This window comes from Bos mutus, chromosome 25, assembly GCF_027580195.1.
Source record: "Bos mutus isolate GX-2022 chromosome 25, NWIPB_WYAK_1.1, whole genome shotgun sequence".
In the NCBI taxonomy this organism is placed as follows: Eukaryota; Metazoa; Chordata; class Mammalia; order Artiodactyla; family Bovidae; genus Bos; species Bos mutus.
This window is the reverse complement of record NC_091641.1, coordinates 13,558,541-13,571,784: the sequence shown is the minus strand read 5'-3', so window position 1 is coordinate 13,571,784 and position 13,244 is coordinate 13,558,541. Positions and strand designations below refer to the sequence as shown.

Genomic DNA, 13,244 nt, shown 5'->3' with positions numbered 1-13,244 from the left:
AACTTACCTTAGACCTAAACATAAAATAGAACACTGTGAGATTTCTAGAAGATAACAAAGGGCATCATTCCCTTTCTCCCTTCTTCTCTCTTCTTTTGCATCTTCATTTTCAAAACCACTTGTTATGGCTACTGTAGCCCCCATTTAGCTCAAGCATCTAGCGCGACTTGATTTAATCTCAAGTGCCAAATTCTCAAGAGAAGTCTTGCCTATGTATGAAGTTGTATCATCTCTGAAGAGATAATTTTACTTCTTCATTTCCTGTTTGGATACATTTTTTCCTTTTTCGTGCCTAATTGCTCTGTCTAGTACTTTCATATATGTATGCCTGTTGATCTAATTGATTCATTGTGTTGATCAAATCCTTTTTTAAAAAATTAGTTCTGTTTTTTCTGTGCTGGGTCTTTGCTGTGGCACGTGGGCGCTCTCTGGTTGTGGCGAGCAGTGGCTGCTCTCTTGTTGCCGTGCACAGGCTCCTCCTGGGTAGCATGGGCTCTAGGACATGGGCTCAGTAGTTGTGCATGGACTTAGTTGCCTTGCAGCAACTTGTGGAGTCTTTTAGAGCAGGGATTGAACGTGTGTCCCCTGCATTGGCAGATGGATTCTTAATCGCTGTCTTACCAGGGAGGTCCAAGTCCTTTGTTTCTGAAGTTATCTTTTGTCTGGTTGTTCTATTGAGTAGAACGATATCTCACACTCATACTCACTGTTGAGTATGAGATATTGAAGTCCCCAACTGTTACTGTAGAACTGTCCATTCCTCCCTTCCATTCTGTCAATATCTGCTTCATATATTTTGATGATCTGTGATTAGGTACATAAATGTTTATAATTGTTATATTGTCTTGCTGTATTGAACCTTTTACTGATATGTAATGTCTTTGTCTCCTGTAACTTTTTTGATTTGATCTATTTTGTGTGATATTAGTCTAGCCACCCCTGCTTCCTTTTGGTTACTATTGGCATGGAATAGCATTTTTCATCCTTTGCCTTCCAACCTATTTGTGTCGTTGGATATAAAGTAAAGCTCTTGTAAACAGCATATAGTTGGATTATGGGTTTTTTTAAATCCATTTCTCCAATCTCTTGTTTTTTGATTGGAGAGCTTAATCCATGTATACCTCTGATCAGAAGCAGAAGTTAATGGTCAGAAGACAGATATCCAGTGTTTGAAGGACAGAGTCCTCAGTGCCCATTCTATCTCCCACAGGTTGCATGCAGGCTGCTCCAGTAACGTGTTCACCGCTGCCTGCTGTGGTGGTGGTGGGGGGCGGGGGTCCTGTCTAAACTGAAATCGACTGAAATTAGGTGCAATTTACAGTCCAAACTTTCCCCTCAAAGTTACAAACTTTCAATAGACTTCAGAGTTGCTAAATAGTTATGTCAGACAAGATTCTGCCAGTATAATTTTTGTCTGGGTTGAGAGAAGTATTCTTAATGCTTCCTATGCCACCATCTTCCCTGAGTCCTGTACTCTTATGTTTTAAAAGTTTATACTTAGTTTAATTCTGAAATTAATTGACATTGCTGCACTCCTTCAACATAATACAAGGAGTTACTAGTACTCTTTCCTGCAGTTAATGCATATATTGATGAATCCATGTAAATCCTATTTGCAGCCTAGTTTTTACTGCTGGGTGCAGTTTCCTTCTTGATGACGTAAGTGGTAAACTTAGTCTTTTTTCCCTCTAAAACATCTTTATTTCATTTTGCCCTTGCATGAGGAATTTCCTTTCAGCACTTTAAAAGTGTTATTTTGTTGTCTTCCAGCATAATCTTTCCATTATCTTGTAGCATCTTTCACCATCAGTGAGCTGTCTGGTGTCATTCCTTAGTATCTGCTGATAAACTCAACAACCAGTAACATTTATTAAGGTCACTGTGATTACACTATGCATGCATTAATTCATTGACTCCTTACAAAAATCTTATGAGTCATGCTATTTTCCCTCATATTCCAAAGGAAGAATCTCAGGCTAAGAAAGTACAAATCTTGTCCAAGCACAAATAGGGCGCAGTTAGAATTCAATTCCATATCTTTCAAAATACAAAGCCTACTTTTTAAAAAAATTATTTATTTTTGGCTACGTCAGGTCCTTGTTGCATCATGAGTGAGCTTCACTGTGGCACACAGGCTCTGCAGTTGTGGCGCGTGGGCTCAGAATTGTATCGTGCAGGCTTAGTTGACTCATGGCATGGGAGATCTTAGTTCCACGATCGGGGATTGAACCCCCGTCCCCTGCACTCGAAGGTGGACTCTTAACCACTGGACCATCTGAGAACTCCCACAAATCCTACTTTGGACCACTATATTATGCTGTCTGTCAAATGCCACAGAGCAGTCAGAAAGAGGGTGGGGAAATGGAAGTGTCCCTGGGAAACGGTGTCGATTCCCCTCCCCCACTCAGCAGGCACCATCTCCTCCAAGATCATCATCACTGAAAAAGTTTTTGCCGAATTCGAGGCCCCGTAGGTAATTAAGCACTGATCACAGAGGCCTCCCTTTTGGATGTATTATAAGCTCACAGTCTGTAAAGGGAGGGGATGAAGAGCTGTCACCTCCCACACCTTCCCCTCTTGGAATGAGAAGGGAACTGTATGTCTCCATTAAGGTTTAGTGCAGTGTTTTCCTTACAAAACCTACTGACTGAATATTTCCTCCTCTGTTACATGTGGAACTCATTCTTATCGGAGGCCCTGAGTGTTCCGGGTAATTACTTTCAGAAGAATGTCAGAGAAAATTGGCAATTTGGTGACACTACCTAGAGGACTTAGTGTTACTCCAGCAGAATAGGGGATTAAGATGAAAACTCCAGAAACTGAGTTTCCAGATAAAAATGTTTTAATTGCCCTTGGATAGATCTAGAAAGCAGTTGCATTGTGGTTTTACCTCTCAAAACGGTTCCCCAGGCAGCTTGTGCCATGGAAGTGCTGCTTATCACCAGTAAACTCAGAGGAAGATGGCCCAGCATCTCACTGTGGCAGGGAAGTCAGGTCACTTTGAAGTCTGTCTTTGGGATCTTGGCTTCCTTTTACCCAGAGAACAGACAATGCATTTGTAGCCACAAAGGTGAAAACAGAACTTATAACTCTGGGAAATTCAGAAAGCAGTGATGTGGCACCCTTTGGTGTGTGTTGTAAAATGCTTTCTCCCTCTAACGGCCCTGCACTCCCTCTGCTCCTTCCAGTTAACATGTATCAGTACTTCTGAGATCTGAGGTCTGACAGAGCTCCTCTTCCATCCCTTGCTGCTGCTGCTGCTAAGTCGCTTCAGTTGTGTGCAACTCTGTGCGACCCCAGAGACGGCAGCCCACCAGGCTCCCCCGTCCCTGGGATTCTCCAGGCAAGAACACTGGAGTGGGTTGCCATTTCCTTCTCCAATGCATGAAAGTGAAAGTGAAAGTGAAGTCGCTCAGTTGTGTCAGACTCTTAGTGACCCCATGAACTGCAGCCCACCAGGCTCCTTCGTCCATGGGATTTTCCAGGCAAGAGTACTGGAGTGGGGTGCCATTGCCTTCTCCATTCCATCCCTTAAGCAGTGCTTTCCTAGTTGTTTGGTTCCTGAGTACTACTGTATGTTTGGAGGAGCCAACTAGAAAATAATTGATACTGAAATCACATCAAAGCCCTTCTGAAGAAGTGTGAAAATGCAAGTGGTATGTGTGATTCTTATTTTTGTATCATTGTACTTTGTTCTCTGTATGTGAACTTTGAGGTGAGTTTATTTGTAATTCTGCATAGATTTGCCTCTTCCCTTACAAAGCTGGGTGACCTCATGTCCCTGCATACTTAACCTTAAATTTTATGATTTGAGGTTTCATTCCTCTATTTAGGCAGCTCTGTCTTTCAGGTTTATTTGTGTGCCAGTCATACTAAAATTTGCCCTTTTAGCTTCTGCCTTTTGCATGGAACACTTTGACTTTTTCTGAGCTATTATTCAATGTGATTATTCTCAGATTGTTTTGAGAAGGGGGCATGTGTCATGAAGCTTTGTCTTAGGACTCTTATGTCTCAATGTTCATTTAAGAGTGACCTACGGTTATAGACTTAAGGTTTATGTCCCTTGAAAATTCCTGTGTTGAAGTCCTAAGTATGGCCTTATTTGAGATGGAGTCTGTAAGGAAGCAGTGAAGGTTAAATCAGGTCAAGGGTGAGGCCCTGATCTGATGGGTTGGTGTTCTTATTAGTAGAGACACCAGAGCACCCCTACCTCAATCCCCTGCCATGGAACCTTAGTGGAGAAGATGGCATGTGGAACCTTAGTGAGAAGGGGGCTATCTGCTGGAACTTTCACCTTAGATTTCTAGCATCCAGAACTATGAGGAAATAAACTTTTATGATTTAGAACATGCAGTCTGTGTTATTTTGTTACACAGCCAGACAAACTAATACACTAACCTTTTGTTACATTTATTTGATCTTCTAGTTTGTTTTCTTAGACACTGGCAATCTAAGAAGAGTTGTCAGATGTTAGGTTATAATTGTCATATCCTTGCAACTAATTTCTTCCCGTTTAAGACCCGGTAAAGTTTTGTAGTTAGAAGAGACCAGATCTTCAAACTGTAATAGGAGTTAGGAAATCAGTGCAGTAGGTTGCAGCTGGCAGTTTTTTAAATGAAATACATTGCCTATAGTTTTGTGAAAGTTGTATTTCCAGAGTATGTATGTATGACTGCGTGTACTAGATCAAGATATAAAATGTGTTTCTTACTGTAGGTTGTGGTAAAAGATTTTAAATCTGTTGCTCTAATCTAAGATAATCTCTTCAGATATCCATGGCAGGTGAATATTGTTAGAATTTGAAGGAAAAGGAGGACCAAGATTGTGGACTCTGAGGGTTCAGAGTTCTGGCCTAGAGATCTGAACCCCAAAAGGGAAAGATACAGGGGAGAGGAGAATAAGTCAGGTATATTCATGAAACCAGCAGTCTTGGAGGGTGGGGATGGATGGGTTAAGTGACTACAAAGGCCAGTATAATGTGCTCTTGTTGGACGAGTTCAGGGTACAGTGAGGTTCTGTGGCAGGGGACTGTCATGGTCATCCACAGGGATTCAGGAGGACTTCCCAGAGCAAAGGACATTTATGAAGAGACTTGTTTGTTTAGTCACTAAGTCACGTCTAACTCTTTTGAGACTCCATGGACTGTAGCCCACCAGGCCCCTCTGTCCATGGGATTTCCCAGGCAGGAATACTGGAGTGGGTTGCCATTTCCTTCTCCAGGGGATCTTTCTAATCCAGGGATTGAACCTGCATCTCCTGCATTGCAGGCAGATTCTTTACTGCTGAGCCACCAGGGAAGCCGACTTGAGTCTTAAGTCAGCGTTAATTAGACAGACAAAACAGCATGGGGGTCACATGAGGGGTTAGGTAACTCATTGAATAGCCTCCAGTTGGAGATTATTTAGACCGTATGTCCTAGGTAGCAGGGCTCCATTCTGCTATAAACATAGTCATCTCAGGCAGTCTGCAGAAGCTGGCAACAGCCAAAAGTGGACTCAGACAATCAATCAGCTGGCGGACTGTTGCCGAGTCCTAGAAGCGAGGACATGCCTTAGGGTAGTGCCAGGATGTGGCTGTGGAAATGCAGCAAAGGAAGAATCAATGAGCCTGACCATGTTTGGGGTGTAAGAGGCCAGGGAAGGGAGGGGCACCTTTGACTCGTTTTGAGGTTCAGCACCCAGGGAGAACACTCATTACTTTCCTAGCAGTAGAGAACATTCAAGAGCAGTCAGCTTTGGGAGGGAAAGTGATGGGGAGATGTGGATCTTACATCTTGAGTTGCAGAATTCATAACGCTCTTAGGGCAGCTTTTCAAGGAATGGCGTCACTAGAAGAGCATTTTTCATGATTCATAGGTAAAGTTTTCCATTTGTTTGGCCTTTTTTTTTTTTCCCTTTAGAAAGCTCCCAACTGTTGGGTAAAATATTAGATGTTATTGAAATTCAGCAGATTTTATTATTCTAAATCCAGGAACCTATATATTTTCAATATTTTTCTCAGCTAGAACATGAAATTGTTACTTACCTTGACTCATAATCAGGTTTTTAAAAAAGAAGGTGGCAAAACAAAGATTTGTCTGTTTATAAATCAGGTATCAATGTATTATATATTTACATGATGAAATGCCAGGTGGTTGCTTTGAATTAAAAGCCTTCGCAATTCAATTTGTACTTCCTTCAGAGCCTCCTCAACCCACTCTGTTTTCTTTATTCATGGTCATTATTCTACAGTGACTTTTGAGAAGTAGTTTCTTAGAAAGAGTACAAATTGGATTATTTCTCTTTATTGGATTGAAATTCTTAACTAGGCTTTCCGTTAATGAACTATGGTATCCATGTTAGGCAAAAAAAGGCTAGTTGGATTCTTTAAGTGTTTTGGAATTGGAGTCATCCATGAAAGCTTCCCTAACAACTCAGGCAAAATTTAGTAACAACCATGAGAATTCATACGAGGGAAAAAGTGGCAACAAGAGGAATTTGAATTACACATGATAATGCCAAAAAACTTCATTAATCTTCCAGTGATACTGCTCAAGATAAACTTGACTTTCAGTTCTGGGATATATTCTTTATTCAGCAATTGGGTCTTCCAGGCCCAGCACGGCAGTGGTCCTAAGGAAAAAGAAACTCCCCTTTGACGGTTTATAGAACATTCTGCTTTGATATGGAACCGTGTCTGGAGCGTGAAAAGAATTTTCTTTAACATGATAAGGAGAAAAGATCAGGCTTGTTTTTGATGTTCCGACACTGATTTGACAGTCTTTACAGCTATTTTCAGTTCTGACCTGACTCCTTTTTCTCTTGCTAGTTTAAGATTGGCAGAGAATGGTGGACGTGGATCGATTACAGCCGCTTCCAGGAGCTCATTCAGGAATATGAAGATAGTGGCGGATCAAAAACTTTCAGCGCAAAGGATTATATGGCCAAAACTCCTCACTGGGCCTTGTTTGGTGCCAACGAAAGGGGCTTTGATCCCAAGGATACCAGATATCAGAGAAAGAATAAATCAAAGGATATTTCTGGATGTTGAGATTGTCTGGATTTAGGATACCGAAGGACACAAACCGATGGCTGCAGAAGGTTCTCAGACTCCACTGTGATTTTTTTCCAAGGACAGGTTACACAAATAATATTTCACATAGAGAAGGGTGTGAGGAAGAACATGAGGCCACAAGTCATGTCCCAGGGCTCGGGAGAGAGCAGCCCCACTGGAGTGCCTGGGACTTGGCCTCACCGTCTCTTTCCAGCACTCAGTCCCTTTTCTGAATTTACTTCTGAAAGAAAATCATCTTGAGGGGGAAGTCCATAAGCATGATTAGTTTTGAATTACAACTAGGAAGACTCGCTGGAACGCCATCCATGGGAGTGTTGTGCAGTGTGAATTTCTGTTTCTCTTCCCTCACTGTGGGCTATTGGTCTTCTGTCTATTGTACTACCTTGAGATCCACGTGTCTGCTCACCGTAAGCTCTCCATCCCTTTCTTACGTCTGAAGATAACACCTCCTGAAAATAATTTAAATTGTCATTATTCTCAATTATTTTAAATACCACATAGATTTCTTTAAATTTTTGCTTAGTTCCAACCCTTAAGAAATTGAATTAGATCTAGAACTGTACTAGATTTCATTGTTCCCATACAAATTGCCATAGAAGGTAGCATGTGAGCTGGAGTAGAATAAAATCTTCTGTAAGAGGCATTGTCATAGGATGTCACTGAATAATTAGTCTCACACACTGTGAAACAGTGAGTACAGTTTGCTTTTGCTTTGAAAAGTCGGCATGTAAACTCATCGCTACACTTGTAGGTTTCCATCTTCTTTCACTCTGGTGCCCTAGCTGCTTTCTGCCATGTTTTTTAAGGCTCAATTTTTTTTCTAGTTGAAAACATCACTAAACACTCAGTAATTTTTTTTACAAGTATTAGTTATTTTAAAAATTCCTTTATCCTAAAAATCTAATAAATTATCTTTTGTAAAGACTTGGACCACACATTTTCTTTTGAGAGCTTATTTTAAAGATGCTTCTAGTCCTGTGTCTCTAAGCCCCATCAGACCCAACCCCCACCCCCCATATTCTCTGCTGAAGTTAATAATGATATAATCTACCTACTCATTTAGTTGAAAACCGGGCACTGCATTTATATCTGAGTGATAGAGTCAAAACATGTCTCTCTGTTGTGCCATACGGTGAAATGCGATGTTCTTCTTCAGCCCACCACAGCTTCACATCCCATGTGCTGTTAACTCCTGAGACAGACAAGGGACGGGAGTGATCCAGGCCAGCGAGGCAAGATCTCAGTGGAGCTCGGATGTGTTAGTGGTCCTTGAACAGAGATGGAAAATCACCATGAAGTAGAACAGTGCTGTATGGTAAGAGCTCACGCTGTGGAGCACACAGATGGGCTGCTGTTCGTGAAGTTAACCGAGCACACAGCTATTGGAAACACTTCAGGGGCTGCTGTGAGGAGCAGGGCAGGTGCCAGTGCCTGTTTGACTTTGGACTGTCCCTCAGCCTCCTTTTCAACCGGGCACCTCTGCTTTTACTTTTCATGCATTGAGGTTCTGCTCACAATTTAATTTGAATGAAAATATTTTGTTGTTTCAAAGGAAAAACACACAACGAACCTTTCACCTCCCGAATGAACCCTCCTGATGCCATTAGCTTTAAGTGCATAAATGAGCAGTTTTTCTCCCCCTGCCATCCAGGAAGTGTTTGCTTTATATTTTTAAAAATAGCATGGCATATTAATCCTGGTTCACAGACACAGCAGAAAAATTTAAATGCCTTGGGGAAAAAAATACAGTAGAATCTGTGTGAAAAAAAATTCAGTGTTTGCTGAGCAGTATTCAAGTAGAAGAGATGCAAAGGTTGAATGTTCTTAGAAGGTGAGCTGCTTAGAAAATAGCATTCTAGATGTCCAGTGGAAGTTCTTGTTGGAGTTTGAGCCAGTGATTCCCACATTCTGCTGAAAAACCAGCCAGGTAAAAATAGTTACAAAATTCTAGAAAAATCGTTATTCAAGGAAAATCCCTTTAGAAGATACTAAATCATGTTGTCTAAAATAATTAAGACAACAGGAAACAGATCAACTTCCAAAATGACAGAGTAAGAACCTCAGTGAACTTACTCTCCCTCTAAAACAGTGAAAATATGAGCAAAACAACTGAAACCCGTGACCCGTAGCATGTGCGCTTAGTCACCCAGTCGTGTCCAACTCTGTGACCCCCGTGGACTGGAGCCCGCCAGACTCCTCTGTCCATGGGATTTTCCAGGCAAGAATACTGGAGTGGGTTGCCATTTCCTCCTCCAGGGACTCTTTCTGACCCAGGGATCAAACCTATGTTTCCTGCATTGGCAGGTGGATTCTTTACCAGTGCACCAGCTGGGAAGCCCATGAACTGTAGACCTCTTGACAGTTTAACCAAAGCTTCACCATGAGCTGAAAATCATCTATTAAGAGAAACTACTGAACCTCAATGAAAATTAACAGTTTACTTCTCATCAGAAAGCATAGAGGCCAGAAGACAGTGGGATGATGTCTTTAAAGAGCTGGAAGAAAAGACTTCCTACCAAAAATTCTTTATCTAGCTAAATTTTCCTTCAGAATTAAAGAAGAAATTAAGACATTTCCAGATAAGCAAGAAGTAAGAATTCATCACCAGCAGACCTGCCTACAAGGAGGAGTCCTCAAGCCTTAACGAAAATATGTTAACCACTAACTTGAAACCATGCAAAGAAATAAAGAACATTGGTGGAAGTACCTATGTAAGTTTTATAAAAGATGATATAAGTGTATTTTTGTTTGTAACTCTCCTGTCTGCTTTATAAGACAATTGTGTAAAGCAATATTTATAAAAACTGTGTTAATGGACTTAGAATGTATAAAGATGTAATTTGTATGACAGTCATAGCACAAAAGGAGGTGGGGAGGGGAACCAAGTTATATTGCAGCAAGTCTTGATTACCCACTGTTGAAACTGAGTGTGTTTCCAAAGTGAATTGTTTTAAGATGCTAATTGTAATCTCTAGAATGGCCACTAAGAATAAATTTTTAAAGTTACAGTAAACAAATTTTTTGCTTCCAGTTTCAATGTGTGGATTTTTAACCCTCATACCAAACAGTTTTCCAATACCAGCCGGGTGTCCTCCATTTCAGCTTAATTCTGACATTGTCTGCCCCCCAGCTTCAGATGCCAGTCACAAGTCCACTTTGTCAACTGTGCTTCTGATCAGCTAGAAACACAGGTGTAAACTGGAGGCTCCCTTGGATTTGATTAATGTGCTAGAGCAGCCCACAGAATTCAGAGCAACATTTCACTTACTAGATTACTGGTTTATTATAAAAGGATATAACTCAGAAACAGCCAGATGGAAGAGATACAAAGGGCAAGATATGTGGGAAGACAAGGCTTCCATGCCTTCTGTAGGCACACCGCTCTCCCCAAATCTCCATTTGAACACCAGTCTGGAAGCTCTCCAAACCCAGTTATTTTGGGATTTTATATAGAGGTTTTATTACCTTGGCATGGTTGATTACATCATTGGCCATTGGTAACTGACTTTAACCTCCAGCCCTTCTCGCCTCTCTGGAGGTCCAGGCATGGTACTGAAAATTCCCAACCCTCTAATCACCTGGTGGGTTTCCCTGGCAATGAGCCCCCTTCTTTAGCTACCTAAGGGCTTTCCAAAAGTCACCTAAACATAACAAAAGACTGCTTTTGTTGTTATTGCTCTCATCACTTAGAACATTCCAGGTGTTTTAGGAGCTCAATGCTAGGAACTAGGATGAAGACCGAATATATATTTCTTATTATAAATCACAGTGTCACAAAGAAGAGAATTTAAAAGGTATACTAGAAAATACCTGTTTAGCACAAAAGAAGACAGCAATAGGAATAAAACAACAAAGATCTAAGACATTCCAAAAAAGCAAAAATGCCAAGCATAAACCTTACCTTATTGGTAAGTATATTATGTAAGTAGATTAAATACCCTCATCAAAAGAGGCAGAATGTATTTTTCTTCTAAATCCAATTATATGCTCTCTATAATAGACACATTTTAGATTCGAAGACTAAAGGAATTGAGACACATATACCATGGAAGCAGTGACCAAGAGAGAGCTGGAGTGACTGTACTAATATCAAAAACATAGACTTTATTTTTTATTTTATAAAATTAATTTATTAATTTAATTGGAGGCTAATTACTTTACAATATTGTGGTGGTTTTTGCCATACATTCACATGAATCAGCCATGGATGTACATGTGTTCCCCAATCCTGAACTGCCCCCTTCCTCCCTCCACATCCCTTCCCTCAGGGTCATCCCAGTGCACCAGCCCTGAGCATCCTGTCTCATGCATCGAACCTGGACTGGTGATCTGTTTCACATATGATAATGTACATGTTTCAATGCTATTTTCTCAAATCATCCCACCCTCACCTTCTCCCACAGAGTCCAAAACACTGTTCTTTACATCTGTGTCTCTTGCTGTCGCGCATATAGGGTCATTGTTACCATCTTTCTAAATTCCATATATATGCATTAATATACTGTATTGGTCAAAAACATAGACTTTAATACAAAAAATTATTACTAGGGACCAAAGAGATGTTTTACAGTGATAAATTTTAATTATTATAATTATTTATAATTGCATCTTAATAGAAAGATGTAATGAGCATGTAAGCATGCATGGACCTAACAACAGAGCCTCAAAATTATGTGAAACAAAACTTGACTGAATTGACGGGAGATGATTCAGTAGTAATTGGAGACTTATATAACCCACTTACAACAATGGATAGAACAACTCGGCCAAAGACCGACAAGAAAATGAGATTTGAGCAACACTGTGAAGCAAGTACACCTAACAGGCCACTTAGAATACTCCACCAAAAACACCTCCTCAAGTGCCTATGGAATATTCCCCAGTAATAGACCATGTGTTAGGTCATAAAACAAGTCTCAACAAATTTAAAAAGGTTGAAATTATACAAAGTATATTCTCTGACCAATGGAATGAAGTTAGAAATCAATAGCAAAAGAAAATTTGGAAAATTCATAAATACGTCGACATTACCCAACATCCTAAACAAACAGTGGGTCAAAGAGGAAGTCACAGGGAAATTAGGAAAGACTCTGCTGCTGCTGCTAAGTCACTTCAGTCGTGTCTGACTCTGGGCGACCCCATAGACGGCAGCCCACCAGGCTCCCCCATCCCTGGGATTCTCCAGGCAAGAACACTGGAGTGGGTTGCCATTTCCTTCTCCAATGCATGAAAGTGAAAAGTGAAAGTGAAGTTGCTCAGTCGTGTCCGACTCTTAGCAACCCCATGGACTGCAGCCTACCAGGCTCCTCTGTCCATGGGATTTTCCAGGCAAGAGTACTGGAGTGGGATGCCATTGCCTTCTCTGAGGAAAGACTCTGGAATGAATGAAAATTAATATAAAACATACCAGAACTTATGGGATGCTGCTAGTGTTGTGCTTAGAGGAAATTTTATAGCTGTAAATGCCTACATTAAAAAGAAGATACATCTCAAATTAATAACCTGACCTTCCATCCTAAGGAACTAGAAAAAGGAACAGCTAAACCCAAAGTGAACTAAAGGAAGAAAGTAATAAACACTAGGGCAGAAATAAACGAACAAAAGAAAAGCAAAACAAAAAATTAGTGAAGCCAAAAGTTGGTTCTTTGAAAAGATCAACAAAATTGGCTGACCTTTAGCTAGGCTCATCAAGAAAACAGGAAAATGCAAATAGTTAAAATCAGCTATGAACACAGTTTTGTAAATATACTAAAAGATATGCTTTGTGATTATACTAAAAGCTATACTGTACAATTTAAGTGGGTAGATTTTTCGGTATATGAAATATATCCCAATACAAGTGTTTTAAAAACACAGAGGCAAACTTTAATGTTTATGAAACCAATATAAGATAAAATCAATGGAAATTTAGGAGAAAAATTATGTATTTTTATGTTTATACTAAATACCAAAAAGTCAAATGAAACAGAAATCTCAGAAGAAACCTTGAGTGATGAAGGCCTTTCTTGACCAATGGCTTCCAACTTTCTCACGCATTAGAATCATCTGGGGGGCGGTGTGTGTGTATGTGCACTCAGTAGTGTCCGACTCTTTGCACTCATGCAACGCCTGGATTGCCCACCAGGCTTCTCTGTCCATAGGATTTTCCAGGCAAGAATACTGGAGTGGGTTGCTACTTCCTACTCGAGGGG

General features: G+C 40.5%; 1 protein-coding gene across 5 annotated transcripts in view; it reads left to right on the top strand.

Moving 5' to 3' along the window:
• The window catches only part of LOC102274921 (S-adenosyl-L-methionine-dependent tRNA 4-demethylwyosine synthase TYW1), a 148,277-nt gene extending 138,195 nt beyond the window's left edge, over positions 1-10,082 (top strand). For all 5 annotated transcript variants that reach the window (XM_070362110.1, XM_005889876.3, XM_070362111.1 and 2 more), the window contains one exon: positions 6,808-10,082. In XM_070362110.1, the coding sequence (XP_070218211.1) occupies positions 6,808-7,029 (222 nt within the window). In that variant the 3' untranslated portion in view covers positions 7,030-10,082. The remainder of the gene's footprint in view (positions 1-6,807) is intronic.
• The last annotated feature ends 3,162 nt before the right edge of the window (positions 10,083-13,244 follow it).